General features: G+C 34.1%; 4 protein-coding genes across 5 annotated transcripts; 1 reads left to right on the plus strand and 3 right to left on the minus strand.

The window, feature by feature from the left end:
- Nucleotides 1–204: 204 nt before the first annotated feature.
- Nucleotides 205–2403, minus strand: LOC104725167 (putative cyclin-A3-1). 2 transcript variants are annotated; one of them, XM_010443780.3, is made up of 7 exons: nt 1815–2403; nt 1488–1720; nt 1232–1384; nt 1098–1131; nt 861–1010; nt 635–769; nt 205–530 (listed from the first exon to the last, which is right to left on the minus strand). In XM_010443780.3, the coding sequence occupies exons 1-7, from the start codon at nt 2130–2132 to the stop codon at nt 459–461; spliced, it is 1095 nt and encodes a 364-aa protein (XP_010442082.2). In that variant the 5' UTR covers nt 2133–2403; the 3' UTR covers nt 205–458. The 2 variants fall into 2 exon arrangements, with proteins under 2 accessions (XP_010442082.2, XP_019087897.2); XM_019232352.2 differs by having other exon boundaries at nt 635–772; nt 1815–2399.
- A 10563-nt stretch (nt 2404–12966) lies between these two features.
- On the plus strand, nt 12967–13807 carry LOC104725166 (WPP domain-containing protein 1). The gene has a single exon (XM_010443779.3). It carries the CDS (start codon nt 13182–13184, stop codon nt 13680–13682), a length of 501 nt encoding a protein of 166 aa, XP_010442081.1. The 5' UTR covers nt 12967–13181; the 3' UTR covers nt 13683–13807.
- A 1919-nt stretch (nt 13808–15726) lies between these two features.
- On the minus strand, nt 15727–16366 carry LOC109127594 (uncharacterized). Its single transcript, XM_019232549.2, has one exon. The coding sequence runs from the start codon at nt 16280–16282 to the stop codon at nt 16049–16051; it is 234 nt and encodes a 77-aa protein (XP_019088094.1). The 5' UTR covers nt 16283–16366; the 3' UTR covers nt 15727–16048.
- A 4421-nt stretch (nt 16367–20787) lies between these two features.
- Nucleotides 20788–21286, minus strand: LOC109127590 (uncharacterized). Its single transcript, XM_019232540.2, has one exon. It carries the CDS (start codon nt 21222–21224, stop codon nt 20982–20984), a length of 243 nt encoding a protein of 80 aa, XP_019088085.1. The 5' UTR covers nt 21225–21286; the 3' UTR covers nt 20788–20981.
- Between the last annotated feature and the right edge of the window lie 486 nt (nt 21287–21772).

Below are 21772 nucleotides of genomic sequence, written 5' to 3' on the forward strand. Positions count from 1 at the left end.
ATGTATATGACAAAATGTGTTTTATTTATCGTTCAATTGGAAATATTTTTTTTGTTAAATATTAATTTTAAATGACAAAATGTATAATTTTAAATTATTAATTTTTGTTTAATGAAATTAAACTATATTCAAAATTATAAAAATAAAGATGACTGAACACATGTCAATTATGTAGAATGTCAAATGTCACATTCTCGTACAAAATTATAAGAAAATTTTACTTTATTATTATGTAGAAACTATATTACTTTTAAATGGTAAAAAATTTGAGGAATGTTCCTAAATAATAGTAAAAAAATAGAACCCATGTAACCAAAATCTTTAAACATTAGTTTAGATACTTAATCACAACTAGAAAGTAGTCCTAAGATATGTACAAACTCCAAACCACAAAGAAAAGAGACCAACAAACCACTTCCTGGTTTCATACTATCTTCGCCGATGACCAAAAGTTCTCACTAAATGTTGACATCTTCAAAAGCCGTAAGAGGCAGCTCTGGCGATACAGGCATTGTCGCCACACACTTGAACTGCGATGAACAAAATAGACAGAGAGAGAAAACATGTAAATCAAAAGGGCATTGGTGTTTCACATTCAACTCAAATCATCATATCACAAAGTAGTTAGTTTTACCTTATGCTGCTTGTACTTCTCTCTTATAGCTTGTAACGCTCCACCTTTTCTACTCAGATACAAGTCATGTATCATTCTCACGCATTCTTTGAGATCACCCGCTTTGTATTTTGTGTATTCTTCTAACATTACATTCTGCTACATTCAACACCAGCGCTTTAGTTTCTTATATAAAACTAGTGTACATAGAATTAGAACGAGATCCGCTTTGCAAGAAATGCCTTACCCAGGGATGTTGCTTTGGACGGATGATGAACCTAGCGAGAAAAACAGCTGAAGCAGCCACAATAGATGGAAGAAACTTCAGAGAGTTATAGTCTAACATGCTTAACTCTGAAAGATAGCTACAAAGAAACTCCATCTGTAAAGGTGACATCTAAAAGAAAGAGAAAAAAGAAACGGTAAGTCTTAGCAATTGATACTCTATACATTGCAAACGACACAATTTAAAAAGAGTGCTTACTTCGAAATCTTCTTGTGCAACCCTTGTGAACCGTCTGCACAAAACAAACATAACCAAAAACAAAAACACAGTGAGATACATAACCAATTAGACAATGAACAACACAAACAAACAAAAAAGAATCAGAATCTAACCTTAGAAATGTGTTGCTTGTTGGGTTCCCTAATTCAAACTCCAGAGCAAGAAGTATATCAGCTTCCATCTTAACAATCTCTTGTTTCGTGTAAGTATGGTCTGTGATGTAACAAAAGTCATTCACATTTGGAGGAGTAATCTCTTCATACTTTCTACAAAATCCAAAACCCAAAAAAAAACAAATAAACAAACAACAAAAACCCACAAAGTGAGATTTAAACAAAACAAAACAAACAAGAGAAAGAGTAATCTTACGAAGCAATAAGCATAGAAGTAACTCCCAAAAGCTGAAGCCTTTGTCTATTAACAGTCTTGAGAGACAAGAATCTATCGATGTAAGAGACAGCGAGGTAAAGAGTCTCTGAGAGAAGTTTGTATTCTTCAGCAACTTCAACTAACCAATCAACCAAAACTCCTCTCATACTCGAAGTTACATCTTTCTGAATCTTCTCAATGTAATCAATCAAAGGCCTTGACTTTGCTTTCCCCTGAATTTTGAAATCAAAGCAAAACCACTCAATGCTTTTTCTTTTTTCTTCCTTCTAAAGTTGTAAAATTTAGAGATGGGTTTTGTTTATTTACCTCTAATTGACGAAGATACTCAAAGATTGAAGTAACATAAGGAGCACACATCTGAGGATCATCAGATCTCGTGTCAATGTCTAAGTTTGTGTTTGCGAGTGTCGGAATCGAAACTGGGTTCTTCTGTTTCGTTGTAATAACCTTAGTTGCTTTTCTACGAGGCTTCTTGATGTTGCATAAGTTAGGAAGCTCTCCGAGTACGACTCTCTTCTTCTTGTTGATTCGTTCTTCGTCTATGGTCGCCGCCGCCACGGCTGCTTTTCGTTTCGTCGCTGCTCTTGTCAATCTAACGCAGTTCTCCTTACCGTCGTCGGCCATGGATTCAGGTGAGAGACCAATGAGATTTGGTTGAGGATGAGAAGAAGGAAGGAGAGAGATGGGTGAGAAAAAGAGAAGAAGCGAAGAGACATTTTTGGGGAATTTTTTTGGAATAAAGATTGAAATTTTTGGCGGTCTCTGTGATTATTTTCGAGTTTTTCGAAAAAATTAAGCTGAGTTTGTGTTTGGCGCGATGGTTTTGTTATGTGTTTTTTGAGCTTTCGAAAATTTCACCGGGAAAATTGCTAATTTGGCCGTCACATGAAGACCTAAATCGTAAACGAGGAAGATGATTATTAAACGTTCGTCACTGTTTATGTAAAATCAAATGTTTAATGGGCTTTCTGAATCGGCCCAGTAGTTATTTTGTAAAAGCGAAACCAGTAAAGTGATGATATAGATGTCGTGTTTTACCTATTTGGTCTTTCAAACCAAAATTAATTGTTTTGTTTTTAGCGATAATGGATGAATCTTCTAAATTATCCGCTGATTTTATTATTTATCTTTTTATAGAAAAATCTATATAACTAAGTTTTCATCTGCGGTATACGGCAGAACTAAATTATAAATTATTATATTTTAAATAACAATTTTTAATATATTTAGTTTTCAAATTCTCAATTTTTTTTTCTTGGTCATTTTATTAATTTAGCTAATGTTTGGATGATACAAAGTTGAACTAAGCCATGGAGGCATCGACATAGAATCCGAATAAAACACAATATTTCTACAACCAAATTTTGCTAAAACATGGGCTGACTCATTACAATCTCGACGAACAAAACAAAACTCAGTATGTGTCAACATTGATGCCCAAAAAGATATATCCATACATATATTTCGAATAGCAGCATTTGTTGCGAGTCTGTTGATATTGTTTATCAGAATTAAGCAATCTCCTTCAAAGATGATGTTCGTGAAACCCCGTATCCAAGCTTGTTGGATTGCACCAAGTAGAGCTTTTGATTCTGCTTCAAGTGATGATTTCGCTGCTCCTAATTTGCTTGCTCCCCATGTTAAACTTCTACCCGTGTGGTCTCAAAAAATCCACCCATCTGTTACCAATTGATCTTCCGTACTATAGCTAGCATCGAAATTACACTTAATGATCGGATGTATATGAGGAGTCCAACAATTGATATCTTGATTCTCACTAGGATAACTTGTTTGTACTCTCTGTTGATTAATTGTCACCAACCAATCATGAACTTTTGCTTTGGTCTGAGTCCATAGTGCTCTCACGGGTATAGTAATGCTTTCAAAGATGTGTTTGTTTCTTGATTTCCAGATTTTCCACATAAGCCTAAAAGGTATTAGAGCTTGTGCAGGTGTGATAGTGTTATCTGATTGTAAGTCTAGGAAGGTAGAGAGAATCGTGTCAATATTCTGCTGAAAAGGTTGTGGTATTACTGCAGTAGGTAGATTTGACAAGTGCCATGAATCTTGTGCATAAGTACAGTCAAAAAGGATATGGTTGATAGTTTCATCATGTAATCCACACCGTGAACAGACTGGATCTAATGACATTCATCTTGTGTTTAATCTGGTTTTTGTTCCTATTGCTTAAGAGAGAACTCTCCACAGGAAATGTTTTACTTTTGGAAGAATTGGAAGTTTCCAAATTTTGTTCTTGATTATGACTGAACCATGTGGTACGGGTGGTACGGGTGGCAAATATTGTCTATATCCGTCTTCATTGTGTGACAAACCAGTAACCTGACTTGACGAAATATTCTCCGATATTCTGATACCTCCAATAAAGTTTGTCGTCCGTGATTTGTTTCAGAATATACATGTTTTGTATTCTAGTGACATCTTCGATCGAAACGTGTGCCGCAAGCAACTCTGTATTCCAATATCGGTAACTCCCATTGCCAGAAATATAATTTTGTATTGGACTGTCTATCACTTTCTCGCGTACTTGAATGGGTCTAGGAGGATCGGATGGTATAAGGTTATCCTTTCCTATTCGTATTGTAGCGCCATCCCCTACTTCCCAGTAGGAACCACGCTTGATTAAATCTATCCCAATAAGTAACGATGACCATCCATAAGATTGATATTTTTGCTCTTTTGCATCCAAAACAGAGGAGTCTTTATAGTATCTTGCTTTAAGCAACTTAGCCAGTAGAGAGATAGGATTTCTAATAAGTCGCCATGCTTGTTTGGCTAAAAGGGCATCGTTGAATTTTGCTAAATCACGGAATCCTAATCCTCTCCCTTTCTTTGAGTATTGCAGTCTTTTCCAAGCAACCCACGAAATGTTCTTGTGATGTGTAGTTTTATCCCACCAAAATCTCATTAACAATGTTTCAATATCATCAATTACACCTTGTGGAAGCTTGAAACAGGACATAGAGTAAACCGGCATAGATACTGCTACTATTTTTAATAAAATTTCTTTTCCAGCTTGAGATAGTAGCTTTGATGTCCATCTTGAGGTTCTTTTTTTCACTCTGTCAATAATGTATGCAAATATCTCCTTTTTCTTTCTACCAAATTGTTCTCGTAGGCCCAAATATTTGCCATTTCCTCCATGATTCGGAATCTGCAAGACATCCTTTAATCTGTTTTGAGTGGATCCATAAACTCTTGATCCAAAGGTGATAACTGATTTTGTTGTGTTGATTTTCTGACCAGAGTAGTATTCATACACATCAAAAATCTCTTTTAAAGCCTTGCAGTTACGGGCATTGGCTTGACAAAAAAATAATGAATCATCTGCAAATTGCAAATGTGTAATTGCAGGTACACCGTTCCCTACCCGAATGCCTCTTTTTTCACCTGAAGAAGCTCTTGTTCTGATCAAATGACTCAAAATATCAGCACATAATATGAACATGTATGGAGAAAGGGGGTCCTCTTGTCTTATTCCCCTCTCTGGTTTTATAGAACCAAAAGGAGAACCATTAATTAAAACTGAGTAATGTACAGATCGAACTGTGGCCATGATCCAGCTTATCCACTTGTTGTAGAAACCAAACAGTTTAAGCGTTGTCTCCAAAAAATTCCATTCTACCCTGTCGTACATTACTAACATCTGTTTTCACAGCCATATAAGTTTGAGAGACTCGTTTCCTCACTTTTAAGGCATGCATCAGTTCATGAGCAACCATTATATTGTGTGTGATACTTCGTCCCGGGATGAAAGCCGCTTGTGAATCGGATACTATTGAGTCTAGGTGTTTTTTGAGTCGTGCAACTAGACACTTGGATATGATCTTGTATAGCACATTGCATAGGGCAATTGGCCTAAAGTCCGAGAGAGTTGCCGGATTGTCAATCTTAGGAATCATACAAATGTTTGTGTGATTGATACGCGGTCTCATAGTTGATGTTTCAAAAAAATATTTGACCTCCTTCACTACATCTGGTCCCACGATGTCCCAACATTCTTTAAAGAACCTCGTCGTTAATCCATCTGGACCTGGGGCTCTGTCTTCACCAATAAGGCAAATGGCATTGTAAATCTCCATATCTGAAAACTCTCTTGTTAAAGCCTCATTAACTGCAGATGTAACAGAAGGTTTGAAATCTGCAAAGTCGATTGGTGAGATTGGGATCTTTGACGATGTGTATACAGTACGGAAATGGTGTTCTGCAGCTATGCCAATGTTTTTGTCTCCACGGTGAATTATACCAGCTTCATCACTAATACTTGTAATGTAGTTCCTTGCATACCTTGTTCTAGCATATGCTTGGAAATATTTGGTGTTTCGGTCCCCTTTTGACATCCACTCTGATCTACTTTTTTGTTGTCAATATACTTCTTCCTCTCGGTAGGCTTCTTCCATTAATTGATGAAGGTGTGGTATATGTTGCCGTTCATATCTGTCTAGACTGGACATGCACTTGTTAATTTGAAACTGCAACTCTTTAATACGATAAGCAGAATTCATATTGTTGTGCTGCTTGAATTGAGACAGAGCTTGTCTACAGATGCGAATTCGATCTGTTATCAATGAACTATGATCGTAATGTCGTGGTCCTCCCCATCCTTTTGCAACAGACTCTTTGAAACACGGATGGTGAATTAATCTCTTGTCGAAACGAAAAGGTTTTTTAATGATGTATTCTGAGAAGTTTATATTTATTAACACTCGTTTGTGATCTGAGCAAGTTAAATCTAAGAATTGAGCTTCAGAGTTTGGACACAGTGCTGACCAAGGATCATTAATGAATACTCGGTCTAGACAGCATCTGACAGTATGACTGTGCCTTTCTCCCACCCAGGAAAAACGATCGCCAGTTGAACGCATATCCTTAATATTGCAAACAGACACCATATGTCGAAAGTTTCGAAAACTCCATTCATCTCTTGCAGGACCACCCATCTTCTCACTGTTTGATAAGATTTCGTTAATCTCCTAGTAGCATCCATGGTCCAGTTCTATTTGAAGCCATGTGTTCAAGTCTTTCCCAAAGTATATGTCTAAAGGATTGATTCGGGTGACCATAAACACAGGACAAATAGAAACACACATCATAATACTTAAGTTTTACATCAATAATTCGATTATCCTTACAAACCTCGGATATCGAAATAGTGTTCTTCCAAAGCAAAGCTAAACCCCCACTTCTACCTTGTGGAGGTTGAGTTATTAAGTTAGGAAATCCTAGAAAACAAGCCAAATCCTTAACAACATCACACATATTTAGAGTTTCAATTAAGAAAAGTACATCACACGTAGTTAATTTACATAAATAGGCTAGTCTCGAACGAGTCAGCGATGTACCAACACCCTGACAATTCCAGACGGCGACTCTCATAGTGGTATTGGGGGTACCGGGCCCTCCGCGCCTCCGCAAGTTGGTGTACAAGATCCCTGCAACTCAGTGCCTTTAGCTTTCTTTCGGATATGGCTTAGGACCGCCTTATCCTCTGCAGCCTCGACCTGACGATAGTAGGTTTCAAATCTGACCCTCTTCTTTTGCATCCACGGTCCGTTAGCATTGTCTGTTGTGTCCTCCAAGATATCATACTTTGGGAACTCAGTTGCTTTAGTCAACTTGGCATGCAAATATCGTATCCTTTCAGCCGTCAGTTCTGTGTCTTCAAAGACACTTGGTGTTGAGGACATTGAGGGATCGCCATTTACTTGATTGGCAAAAGGTGCTGCTATTTGAAGATCAGGAATTGGAACATACGGTTCAATAGTTTGGAGTGTGTTCTCTAAAACAGGGCTCCTGATATCCTCATTGTTGAAAGCCGAATGGTCATCATCATCATTATCATCATCGCTTTCCACAACCGGATCATCATTGAAAGCATTCAGGGCACATTCCTTTAGATCGTGCAAAAGAGAGCCACACCATGTGCAAAAATTCTTAAGCCTTTCAAAGCAGAATTGGATGATTGTGTTGACATTCTCAGCAAATTGAAAGTTACGTTTGAACCTTAGAGGAGAATCTATGTTCCAGTCCATCCTAACCCTGACAAACTCAACCATTCTAGCATTCTCATCGAAATCAACCTCCCTAACAACCCCTATTTGGTTACTCAAGTACCTGGCCATGGCGTTTGAGAGATAGAGTAACGAAATTCCTCTGATCTGCACCCAGAACGGTATGATCTTCATTTCCTCTGCAGAGATGTTTGGATACCATCTATGAACAGTCACCATCCAGTCATTGAAAGCCCATGGTCCTCGAGCAACGACCAAATTCATCTCGGCTTCAGTTTGGAAAACAAAGAGTGCTTTTCCATTGCCCAAGATACGACCATAGCATGATCTTGGTAAACCCCAGACTCGTGGCATACTATTGATTAGGGCCCAAAGATTTTGCTTACGGAGATTGACAGTGGAAACCATAAGAGAGAAGCGATTGTGTTCTGCAGCCCTTACACAGAATTACGGCGGTAATGCAACCGGCACATCATCGATTCCCAAATCCAGATCTTGCATAGATGTTCTCAAATTGTCACTCATTTTGGTAATCAGAGACTGAGTGTAGTATAACAGAAAAGAGAGGGAATAAAAACAGAGTTGTTGTTGGGATTTAAAGTTGTTTGGCCATGGCGGTTTTCGATGGTAGTTATCAACCGAGAAAAAAGTGAACCGAAAACTGCCATGGAAAGTACCAGACAGAAAGAAACCATCAATTTGTCTCTTAGAAAGATCCAAATCGAACGGAAAAAACACTCCGTAGAGAAACACACAATCGACGGCGACCATAACTGCCATCGCACAGGAAATCGCCTTTTTCAAAGAGAAAAGACGCCATTTTCTCCCCCTCTCCCCCCCCCCCCCAAAGTTTCGAATCTTCAAATTCCCAATTAATTAACGTTTATCTAATTAATTTATAATTTTGTTTAGAATGTTTTTTCTTTTTCTTACGTTTTATACAATTTAGAACTTAATTATATTATATTTGTTATTAGATAGAATATAAAATTTTAAAACACTTACTTTTGTTTTCTATAATTAAACAGAGGTATATGTCTATATGGTATGCTAGTGTATATTTTTATGTGTATACAATTTTTTTATTTTTTAGAATATTAAGAAGTATGTGTAATAATTTGTAGTTCACATATTAAATAATTTATAAGTTAATTTTCCAAACTATGACTACAAATCTATAGTATATGAAATAAACTAATAGTACTAGTGTTGGTTCTATAGTCCAAACCCGCCATGCTAGGCGGATCACGCAACATGTTTAAAGATTTTTTATCTGCAAAAACTAATCATACAAAATCCGTGAAAGGAAAATATAGTATGTGAGGCTAAAAGTCACTTTTTATCAAATCAATTTTTCAATTTTTTATCAAGTAAAGAACAATACTTGGATTCACGGGTTTACTTTCACGGATCTAAGGGTGAACTTCTAATATAAGGAAATAAAATCTATATACATTTGCAATTATGTTTGTTACCTTTTAAAACACTTAGTTTCTATATAAAAAATCGAATATAAGTAAAGTTAATTTGTTTATTAAATTAATTATTTAATATTAATGTCATGTTTGTAAATAGGTTCCAACTTCAAGATTTATTTGCTAAATGTCTCTAGAAATGTATATATAGATATTTTTGAAATACGTTTGATCGAGAAGTTTTATTTTTTTTAATATTATTGATTTAAAAACAAAATTAGAAAGAGAAATAAAGGTAAATATGAAATAGAAAAAATATGTATATCCTTTATATTATAAAGCACAAGTCATTGTGCCAATAAAAACTTGACATATCAGTAAAACAACAAAACTAATTAAAAAGAATATGTAAAACAAAAAATGATCCGAAAAAAAAAAAGAAAAAAAAACAATTACCATATTTCATTTTACAAATAACTGCAACAAGAAAAAAAAAAATCTCTTTTACAACTGCCTCCCCCACGATCTCACATCATATCCATTTAATTCTTCACCAACATGATTTCATACCAAAACTTTTTTTATAAAATCTCTTCATTTTCCTTAGTCCCAACAACCCAAAATCAAGAAATCTCAAATCTTTCACTATTTTTCTCTCTGTTTTGCAACTACTTCCATTTTACTTTTCTTCACCATGAATTGAGTTCGTTTTGCTTGACATGTTATCCTTTTTTCTAATGTAAGAAATGTGATTATGGTTATTATCTTTTGCTCTTGATCTAATATAAATTTTTTTTGTCTCTCCCTCTTTATCTCAAATCTGTCGACATAGAAGGTAGAAAAAAAATGTTTATTGTATTTTGCTTTTATACAATCCAACAGAAGGAACGAGATTGAAAACCAAAAGAACATAAACTATTGGCAAAAAGGTATGATTCTTCACTATCAAAGCTGACATCCATAAGTTTTGTCTACTAACTGTTTGTAAAAATGGGTGACACAAAATTTTGTTTAATACAGCAGCATAAGAACGTGTTACGGCTCTTACATAACTCTTTTTTACTAAAATTTATTAGAACTCTACTGTCTTTTGCTGTATAACACCAAGGATTGATTCCTTTCACCTTTTTCTTTCAAGTCTTTTAATAAATTATTCTTTGCAAAGTTCTCATTAAACAATCATTTTTCGTGTGTGCAGATTGTATCAAATTCAAGAGTAAAAAAAGCATGCCTCATTTTCTAAGGTTTGTTTTATGAATAAATTTGAACAGTTTTCATTTCACTTGCATGATATTGATATATAGCTATATCCATAATCCATGTCTGTTCAGGCCCGGCTCTAGGGGTGTGCTAGGTGTGCTAGTGCACCAGGTCCCGCTTTCTGACTATTTTTTTCTTTACATTTTAGGGTCCTAAATTTTTAGATAATTGCAAAATAGGGTCCATTTTTTTAACTTATCAAATATCTAAGCCTATAATTTTATGAAAGCTTCAACATAGAACAGGGTCCAATAATATATTGAGTCGGGCCTGTGTCTGTTAAGTATCAATCTTTGCTTAGATTAATTCACGGCTGACTAATGATTCTTATGCTAGCTTATGATCGATATATATATATAGATATGTTTATTAACTCATTTAGCAAATCGAGATATAATTAGTTCTGTAATGTCTCATAACCACTTCACCTCTGAATTTTTTTTTTTTTTTAAATAAGTTTTGAGAAAATAACCCACTGTAATCTCAAGTTTATTTAAGAAAATTAGAAGTTTTCTTATGTTATCAGAAAACTTGAACTTTTAGATCATAATTTTGTTTTAATCGAGTGGAATTTTACATAGCTCATCATTATCATTAACAGAAAACATTTTATTCACTCATGTAAAATCAATCTTGTTTCTTTCCCCGAACTACGTACGGGTGGTATACTAGTAATCCAATAAACCTCCAAAATTATTAATCCAAAAAAAACAACCTCTACAATTATTTATTCGTCTATCCATTTTACAAAATCTAAAGTTTAACAGCATATATATTTAAAAGATTTTATCAAGATTTAAAATTATGATTTTCTATCTTTTTCTTTAACATTTATTTTTGGTGATGTTGAATCATCATAATTTATAAACACATAAAATTAATAAGATTGTAGATTATTTTATGCATTTTCTGTGATTTCTTTTCAAAATGAAAACATATTATAAATTAAAAAATATGTATTTAAAATACCACACCGGTTAAAATTGTTATACTTTAGATTCATATTATAAATAAGATCAAAATAAATTTAAATATGAAAGAATAAAAAAAATATAACTTAACAAACATCACTACAAGAAAACATAACAGTTTCCGACGGTCAAATCAGTCGGGAAACGGTCGAAAACAAACATTTCCAACCATTAACTGATGACGGTAAATTGGTCGGAAATCGCTGGTCGGAAATTTATTTGGTTGGAAATCCGTCAGAAATTTCCAACCGAAAAGATGGTTGGAAATTCGTTGGTGATAAACGGTCAGAAATTTGTCAGAAATATTTCACCGATTTCGAACGATTTAAAAGTTGTAGGAACAAAATTACCGACGATTTTCCAGCCGAAATATTTTCCTACCAAAAGTATTAAAATGTATGGATGCTAATAATTGATATTTAAAATTTTTATATCAAATTAAAATAAAATAAGAAATGTTACATAAATTAAAATTAGAAAGGCAAAATAAATAAGTCAAATTGTCAATTAAAACCAGAAAAATAGTTTTGAAATCTCAACAAAATTAAAGAAACTAAAATAATACACTTAGTTAAATTAAACTATTAATCTACTCTTGAGTTTCATCTTCATCTTCTTCTTGGATCTACTTTACTCTTTTCCTTTTTCTTCAATGGAGTTTCACACAAGGTCACTACATTGAATTCTCCATGTTTTGATTTCATGACCAAATCTGCATAAAAGAGAATGAGCACTTGAAATCACAAAAGAGAGTACATGACCTAAGAATCTAATTCTTGATTCTATAAACAAAAAAAAACTAAACCATAGATCTGGAAAAAAAAATCCAATTCATTTTGAAACCCTAATTTTGATTTTAAAATCAAAGTTTCTAATTTGGATTCTCTGAGTAGAGCATCAAAATCAATGAAACTGAAAACTCTAGTTAAACAGGTGTTCTTATGAAATCAACAAAATTGAAATCAATTCAAAGAATCTAAATATTTAAACATCTATGATGAAAGAAAAAATAACCTAAGCTGGTTTGGATCTGTGAGACTTGTCTTCCTTCTCTCTTGTACCATCAATTGATTCATCTGCTTTGAAAGATTTTGGTAAGAAAAAAAAAGAGATTTTGGTAAGAGAAGATGAAGAACGAAGAGATAGAGTAAAAAAGATAAAGAATGAAAATATAGAGAGAATGAGGGTTGCCTTTAATTAGGGTTGTTAGAATAATTTTTGTCGGAAAACGGTTGGTAAAAACCGACAGATATATTTGTTTGAGATTTCGTCGGAAATTACCGACCGATTTCCAATCGTTTTGAAAGGTCGGAAATTACTGACGAATTCTCGACCAAAATTTCAAAGCGGTTGGAAAATTGGTCAGAAAACAGTCGGTAAATACTGACGGATATATTAGTTGGAATGTTTGTCAGAATTTACCGACCGATTTCCAATCATTTAAAGAGGTTGGAAATTACCGACCGATATTCAACCGAATTTTATATTCGTCAATTAACGGTTGGAAATTAGTCGAAAATTTTACTGACCAATAAATCAGTCGGAGATTTGATCGGAATTAACAATGTTTTCTTGTAGTACATGTAACTTCCTTACCAAAAGAAAACATCATAACTTAAAAATTTATATCTAGTTGAACTTTTTGTTTTTAGTCGAACCATTTTATTATACCGGATAGAAAATTTAGATTATAAACATTTTCCATCGTTTTATTTTTTCTACATCGAGAATTTATTTAATATTTAAAATACAAAAAAAATCTTTAAAATGACAAAAAAGAAAAAAAAAATCTTTAAAATGTAAATCAGGCCTAAAAACGATGGCTTTCAGTTTTATATTTACAACAAACGAATAAAACGCAACGCACCACCCCCAATCTATTAAACGACATCGTACCAAATCCCTCTTTATAAGTAGTAATCTATCACTCCCACACAACAACAAACAAATCACACCCAGAAATTTTCAAAATCCCTAAAAAGGTTTTCAAATTCAAAAATGGCCGAAGCCGACACCACCACCACATCCCCGCCGCAGATCCCAGAATCAGAAACCTCCACCACATTACCAACAACGGAGAAGAAAGATTCAAACAACGAGACGGAGAAGAATCCGAATCCGGGAACCATCTCGCTCCGAATCTGGCCGCCGACTCAGAAAACTCGCGACGCCGTGGTCAAACGCCTGACCGAAACACTCTCAACCGAATCAATCCTATCCAAGAGATACGGAACCCTCGACTCCGAAGAAGCCTCCTCCGTGGCGAGATCAATCGAGGACGAGGCTCACGCCGTCGCTTCCGCCGCCGTGGTAGGTGATGACGATGGGATCGAGGTCCTCAAGGTTTATTCCAAAGAGATCAGTAAACATATGCTTGAATCGATGAAAGCTAAGAAGACCCCTGCACCAAAGGCCGGTGGTGGTGGTGGTGATGAAGAAGAAGAAACTGAATTAGCCGCAGAGTTGGGTTCGGTGAAGCTTGATGAAGACAAGGCTTGAGTTTGGTGTTCTAACTATCTTTTTTTTTATTTTGTTGCTTAGAGTTCGTATGAGATTATCTCAAGACTTCTTGTAGTGTGATGATGACTTGTTGATTTCGCAATTTGAATGCTTTTGGTTTCTTACTCATGGTAATTAACGAGTTAAGTGAAGTTGTCGCTTGCTTTATCGTTAATTAGATTATATATGTGGTTTGCTTGAACTCGTTCATCTAAGCCCTTTTGACATCAAAATCATCAAATCATCTTATAGTTTTCAAGTTTGATCATTTGAATTCGGTTGTTGGTTTATGTGTGCATTGGGGGCAGTTCAATAGTTTTGTTCTTGGAATTAGAGAAATCAGCCTTTTTGATTTGTCTGACTCTCATTGTCTTTTACTCTTTATTGGTTTTGGAGACTTGGAATTTGAAACCTTATTAGTTTTTGAATTTAAAAGTTCGATTTAAACATGTGTTTTTAGTGCAGAAACAATCTAGTCAATAGTATAAAGCTTAAGAAATGTGTAACTGGGTACATGATTACACTTAACACTACTAGTAGTAATACCTGGTAATCTTCTGTTTCTTCGATTATCTGATTGTTTGCTATATGTATATGATAGTCCTCGTTTATTATATGAACTTCAGAGTCCGATATAAAAAGAAAACAATTAGGAGACGACTCACACTAGAGAGAGCGAAGTTAATACTATATCAAATTCAAGTGGTCGTGATACCAACAATTGTGATGCTGTGACTGTATGACAGTATCTAAGATAATTGATACGGTGGGTGATGATGAGATTTGGTACTTTTTTCAATAATATTTCTAAAATTTTATTGGTAAAATGAAAATGAAAATGAAAAGAAACGAAGTCTCACAAACAAAAGCAATTTAAATTTTTTTCACTAATGCCATTTTTGGTTTCTTCTTTTTCCGATTGCCATAAGCCTAACTCGAAAAGATATTTTTGTCTTTGTGTAAATGAACATATTTTTTATTAAACAAAAGACATCAAAATTAAAAGCAGCGAGACTTTTTAGTTTCTTCTACCAAACTCTATCTTCATCTCTTCCATATGTGACCATAGAGTTACTTGCCGCCGACAACCAACCTATTTCATCTGTTGGTCTTGACGACGCTGTCGATATTGCCGTCAAGAGTCGAGATGCTTCCAACAAAGCCCAAAGAAGCCGAAGATGGTTCTCTTGAAGCCGGAGATGCTTCCATCGAGGCTGAAGATGCCTCTGTCCAGACTGGAGATGATCCATGTGTGAATCGAACTTCATGTGTCAAGTCAAAGGTATGATACACCATGAATTGTTTTATACTTCCAATTCCCATTATTAGGGTTTTGTCCAATTCTTCAATTTTGTCCTTCAACAGTCTCAAAAAATCTATTGTGCCTGCAACAGAGGACAAAAGACCTAGGATCGGAACGCAAACAAGGGCTCTCTTCTTGGAACCCACCATGTAAGTTTTTAATGGACCAGATCTACTATGTACCAACTCGTCTACCGTTATTTTTTCCATCACTTGAATAACTCGTCCAGTGGACTAATTATGATGTTATGTCCATTCTTCTGTTTCCTAATTTGTTGTCCATCCTATATGTTTCATGTCTTGTACTTCATTCAAGGATGTGTGCTACATCACCGATGGACCAAATTTACTTTTCAGCTAGGTTTTGTCTTTTCTCTCTCAATGGACCATAACCAATAAACCAAACTTGTCCATTTTACTAACTAATTTTGTCCATTCTGCAGATTTTTTGAAACCAGAACTGTTCAACCAGAAGATGAAACAAGTGATGCACCTATAGAAGACATCATTCATGATCTAGCCAGGTTACACTATCGACCACACAATTTATGTAGATGGACTAGATCCAATGGACAAGATTCAGTGGAGCAGATCCTGTGGACCAGATTCGATGGACAAGATCCAGTGGAGCAGATCCTGTGGACCAGATCCGGTGGACCAGACATTTTTGTTCGTCGTCAACATTGTTTTCAACGAAACCCATCCACAAAACCAATAAATTCTTTGTTTTCTCTCAAATCTATTTTGTTTTTGATGTTATTTGTTTAATATTAATAGTATAGATTAATACACATTTCTCAGACTAGGGTTAATTTAGTCTTCTTACATCTTCTTCTTTTGTAAATAAATGGTATTTCTTATAAGGAATAAGAAAAATGGTATTTTTGAAAAGTTTTTTTTGAGAAAAATGGCATTTTTGGCCAAAATAGCTAGAAAGTAGGAACTCCTTGAAAAAAAAAAAAAAAACACTCTTCTTTTATCTTTTGTTTGGCCGAAAAAAAAAATGAAATAATCCAACAAACAAAAAAACACACACACACGTCGAAAGATGTGGTAGTTGTGGATTAGTGACCAGTTCCTCTTCCGCTCGGTCCAGACGCTAAGATCCTCATTAAAGGACGTCGACTGTACGAGCTGTTCTTCACCTTCATGATGGTCACCGTCGATTGATCATGGCCGTTGATATCTCTAAACGACTCCGATCGTACGGCTCTGCAATCCACTCTCTCAAACATTAACGACGAACCCACCAATAAGAAGATCATATACCACAGCATGAACATATTCTTTTTCTCCATTTTTGAAACTTTTTTTTTTTGTTTCTTTCTCTTTGGATCACAAAGAATGCTTCGTGATTTTTTTTGTGTGTGAGATTGTGTGTGCGTGCATAAACTTTAAATAAGGAGCATCAATTCTTGACCAAGTATCAACGACTATTTCATTAATTGTGGTTATCGCGTTTTTACATGTTGAGTCAGACTCTTCAGGTTTTTGATCGTTTACTATTTATATAATAAGCCAGACAAAACAAATTAATATGAATATGTATTCATATTACAAGTGAATATCTAATGAGTTTCTCCAACCACCTGCTTCTCCACAAGAGATGTTTGTTGAACTCTGTCTCTGTATATGACTTTCATAAAATGTTGAAAAAAGACATTTGTTTCCTAAGAAATAATAAGTAACAAATGAAAAAAATAGTTAGCAAACACGTTGTTAAAGACGAAATATTATTGGTTAGTAGGAGATCAAATGGGTTTTCATATTGAGTGTGACCTGTCAATTTTTTACTTTTATATTTAATTTCTTCGTGGATTAACACGGTGTGAAGTCATAATAGAACCGATTCACGTTCGTTAGGATCGCCAAAAAGGGAACAATATCAAAACGGTGAAATTTTAGCTGCTGACGAGTGACGACTGATGGACGTGTTCACCACTGCACGCTCTTAACCAAATATGTTTCAACTTTGCTTTTGTTTTGAAAACACAGCTGTGGATTGGTAATATCATATTTTAAAAGACAAATTAAATGAGCAAGAATGTTTTTTTTTCTTGATTCCTTTCGTATCATTTCAGAGCAAAAGTTTCTTAGCGTGGAGGTTATACAATTCTATCAACTTCATAAAATAAAGAATGATATTTAGAGTAAAATGTTTCTCCAACAAATTATGAGAAATAAGAGCATACATATTAAATTTCGTTTACCAATATCTAACAATTTTAAACTAATATTTGATATTATATTTTATTATATAAAGTTTGGTTTTAATATTATTTGGAATCTAAAACTAAAAATATATACTACACAAACAAGACATTACGCGGAGAAGTACGCGCTTGGCGTGCCAAAGAATGCGCATTTACATTTGCATTTCTAGAAACAAAAGATAAAGAGAAAGAAGAAAATTCCTCTCTGTCACTCTTGATGTCGTCGAGGTATGTCGAAAATGCCGGCCAGTCATGAGGAGAAGACACCATCTTCACCAAGTCTGAACAGTCCATGTCAAAAGCCACATCACAAAAACCATGTCCGATCATACAACGCATAGCCCACTAAAAAGCTTCGACTTCGGCATGCAAGGGAGAAAGACTCCGTCGGAAATTCTTAGCCCCCATGGTTGGCGTCGGATCCTGAAGTTGGGTACAAATCCATCCTGCGCCTACAAATGAGTCACCCGCCTTCCAAGGGCCATCAATAAAACAACGGTAGCCTGAATAACTAGCAGAAAGAGGACTTGCAGACGTCCTAAGCCTTGGGTTAGAGTCGGGTTGAGTGGTATTGAGATCCTCATCTGCACCCTCCTCCTGGGCCTGCTGCCAAGTTGTAGCCTCGCCTTCCGCCACCCGAATAATCTCCTCAGGCCGCTCAAATTCATTCTCGAAAACTCTTGCGGTCCTTGCTTTCCATATGTACCACAAGATCTAAGGAAAGACCGAAACATTAGAACTCGGATTCTTAGGACCCAAAAAATGATCCAAATATTATTATAATATTATTTTTAATAACTCGTATGAATTATTATAGTATTATTTTTATAATATAACACCATATGAACGAAGAGTTTTTAAATATAAGAATTTAGTTAAGAGATACAATTAAATTAGAAATATATTATAAAAATTCAATTTTGTGTGTTATTGACTTTTTTAAAAAATACAATATTATGTAAATGTAAATATTATTAAAAATTGAGAAAAAATTAAGAAGCAGTGTCTGAGGACGACAAATCAGCATTTTTAAGAGAATGTTTCACTATCAATATATAGGGGATTCAACTTTCTTTTGCTTCTCTAAAAATTCAGTTTCCTTCTACTTCCTCTGCTGTGTGCTGCTTTGATCCACCTTGAGATTGAGAAGCTTGTGTTGTGAAGAAGATAATAAACGTATGAGGTTTGAATTGTTGATGGTGTGAGGACTGTTTGGGTCTGCCATTGGTTGGCATGTTGTTGTAGAAGTCTGTCAACAACTTAACCTCCGACTTGATTTTTGTTCTTTCGATAGTAAGCTTCTCCAGACATTGAGAGGCATCTTGAAGTTGTCGCTCTAATTCTTGAACAATAATACACAAAGATAGACACACATAAGTATAAGTTGTGAGTGTATTAAATTTATCATAGCAGTATTGTACAAATTTATGTTAACATTTTTGAAGTACATTTTCTGTTTTAAATTTTTATTTATAGATTTGCATAATTAATCATTTTCCATTTGAGTATATATTAAAACTTGGATGAAATATCTATATTAATATTTTTGAAGTACATTTGATATTTTACCTTTAAAATTATATTTATTTAACATTTTATTTACAAAATTAGTCTCTAAAAATTACATTAAAAATATAATAAAATATAGGAAATTCTTTACAATTTGAGTAGATAAACAATCCCTATATAACTACTGGAATAAGTTAAGCCATATTTTGTGCAGATTGTGTAAACTAACAATTAAATTAAAGATCACAATCTTCACTATTAAAAGATAATCATTTATTTATTCACAATATTTCGGATTTATTAGTTCCCTTACTAAAATTTGTGTATATCAAAATATAATTTCATGACCAAGAAAGTAGCAACGATTAATAAGGCAATGTTTATTGTGAAACTCTCCATACGCTAAATGAACATGCTCGAGAGATTGTACACAAGCAAATAAAAAAACTTTGTTTTCAGATTTATTTAAAACTTTAATAAAATTTGTTAAAAATGACTTTTTTGAAATACTTTTTTAAAAATACCTTTTTTTTTTTAATATTTTCATTTTTACTCTCTTTTACACAATTACATAGAAAATGGGTATTTTGAAAATTCTCCAAACTTTAATCAGAGGTCCTCAAACATAAGCATGTAAGCAGGGGTAGAGCCAGTAAGGTGGGAGTAGAGTCAGCTGATCCCATTAAAAAAAATTATGGTATATTTTTACTTATAAATAACAAAATGCCCCCACAAATTTTGTATTTTGACCCATTAAATTTAAAACTTTCATGTTAACCCCAACAAATTTTACATTTTGACCCTATTAAAATAAAATTTGTACTTTGATCTTTCAAAAAATTTGTATTTTTACCCTTAAAAAAAATAAAATTTTATTTTGACCTTATAAATTTCACATATTTATCTTACTAGAAAAGAAAAAAATTCTTCCAACCCCTCTCAACTTTTGGTCTGACTCCACCACTGCATGTAAGTAAGTGATAATAGTCTAAATGAACATGCTAGAGAGATTTTACATAAGCATAACACAAATCATGTTCAGGGATTTAGCTAAAATGTTGGTCAGAAATCTTCAACCCTAAGCATGTAAATGAAAGCTTGAATCAAAATCACCAGAAATCATCCTCATGGCATAGATATATATGTTCAATATTAAACTGATCATACCTCGGCCTCGCTGCATGAGGAGTCAACGTCGTCTTTCTCCATAATGTCCTTAAGAAGAAGAAAGAAATCATGCGCCTTTCGAGATTTTTTTTTTATTTATTTCTTTCCTTTAATTTTATGTTTTCTAGCTAAAAAACAGTATTAGCACAAACATGTTAGTGATTTTTAATATTTAACAGTGCTTTCGTATATTATTGCAAAAATATTTTATATTATCAATATAGGTAATATAAATTAGGGTTGGGCAAGGAACGGGTACCCTTTAATTTTCTCATACCTTTTATCCGACCCGACCCTAACGGGTAATAGAAAAAAATTACTCGTACACGACCCTTAAATAACGGGTACCCGGAAAAAAATAGTTGACCTTTTAAATACCCGATCCGGTACCTTTACCCGGAAAATACATATCCGACCTTTTACCCTTTAATTGTATGCAACATATAAGTCCAAAAATTAGAAAATTACAAACTTTAAAATAAAATAAAATATTAATTCAATTGGGCGTCGTATATATCATTTCAGTTGGACTAAGTTAAACTTAGGCTTTAACTTTAACTCTATAATATCTTTATAAATTAATAATAAATAATAATGATACAAAATATTAAAGGGTATTTACAGGTCGGGTAACAGAACGGGTATAGGGACGGGTATTGAAAACTAAACTAATACCCTATACTCGTCCTTTACTCACGAGTAATATAATTATAATACCCTTTACTCGACCCTAAAGCTGCGGATACCCTTTTTTTTGGGACGGTACGAGCCGAGTAACGAGTCGAATACGAGTAATGGGTATTAGTGCCCAGGCCTAATATAAATCACTATTTTAGTAATCATTTGTTGTTACTTATGTATAGATTTCTTTTTAGTGATATGTTTAGAAATTTTATATATTTTTGTTTAAAATATTTTAGTAAATTTTGAATTGATATTTATAGAAATAATTATTGCGTGCGTTACAATCTACTTGAAAGAATAATTCTTTTCTTCTAATTTTTTTGTGGCTGAAACAAAAGCTTTCCCTTTATACACACACACACACAAAAAGAAACTAATTAAGACAACGCAAAAAACACCATCGATCAAAAGCGGTAGTTGTTGATCAGTGACCAGGTCCTCTTCTGCTTGGCCCAGACGCTAACCGGTAAACAAAGCTCTTCACCAAAGGACGTTGACTTGTCCAGTTGTTATTCACTTCCATGGTCACCGGGGATTGCTCATGTCCTTTAATATTTCTCAACGACTTCGATGGTAAAGCTCTGCAGCAATTAACTCCTTCAAACATCAACGACGATCCCACTAATGCCAAAATTATACATAGCACAAACACATTGTTCTTCTCCATTTTTGTGTATAATTTTGTTTAGTTCTTCCCCTAGATTCTTTCTTTGGCTCTCTCTATTATACTTGTTCTCTTTATCTTTGAGAATAAGTAGTTTGGATTCGTGATCTTTTGTATATTATATAAAATGCGATTGTTATGTGCGCGTTTATGCGAAGGGCATTATTTATTGACCGAGAATGTTTGACTATGTCATTTTGTGTATCGCGTTTTCGCATATTTAATTGAAGTCTTTCATGTTTTCAATCTTTTACTATTTATATATAATTCAGAGATGAACAAAACAATTGACGTGTATTCATATTATAACGAGTTTATCAAACTACCAGCTTGGCCACAAAGATTTGTTTGTTGAACTTTATGACTTTCATAAGAAGTTGAAAAAAAATCACCGAAATATTGAGAAGCAAGTGGTGAAATGGAAAAAAGTCTCAGAAAAGTAAAACTTGAAAATAAAAACATCAAAGGAATGGTTGACATTCCCAACACGACTAGTTGTGTCACCTTTGATTTTTTTTTTTTTTTTGACATTCACAACAAGTCAAAGAATA

Source organism: Camelina sativa, chromosome 11 (genome assembly GCF_030686135.1).
Source record: "Camelina sativa cultivar CO46 ecotype springtype chromosome 11, ASM3068613v1".
NCBI lineage: Eukaryota > Viridiplantae > Streptophyta > Magnoliopsida > Brassicales > Brassicaceae > Camelina > Camelina sativa.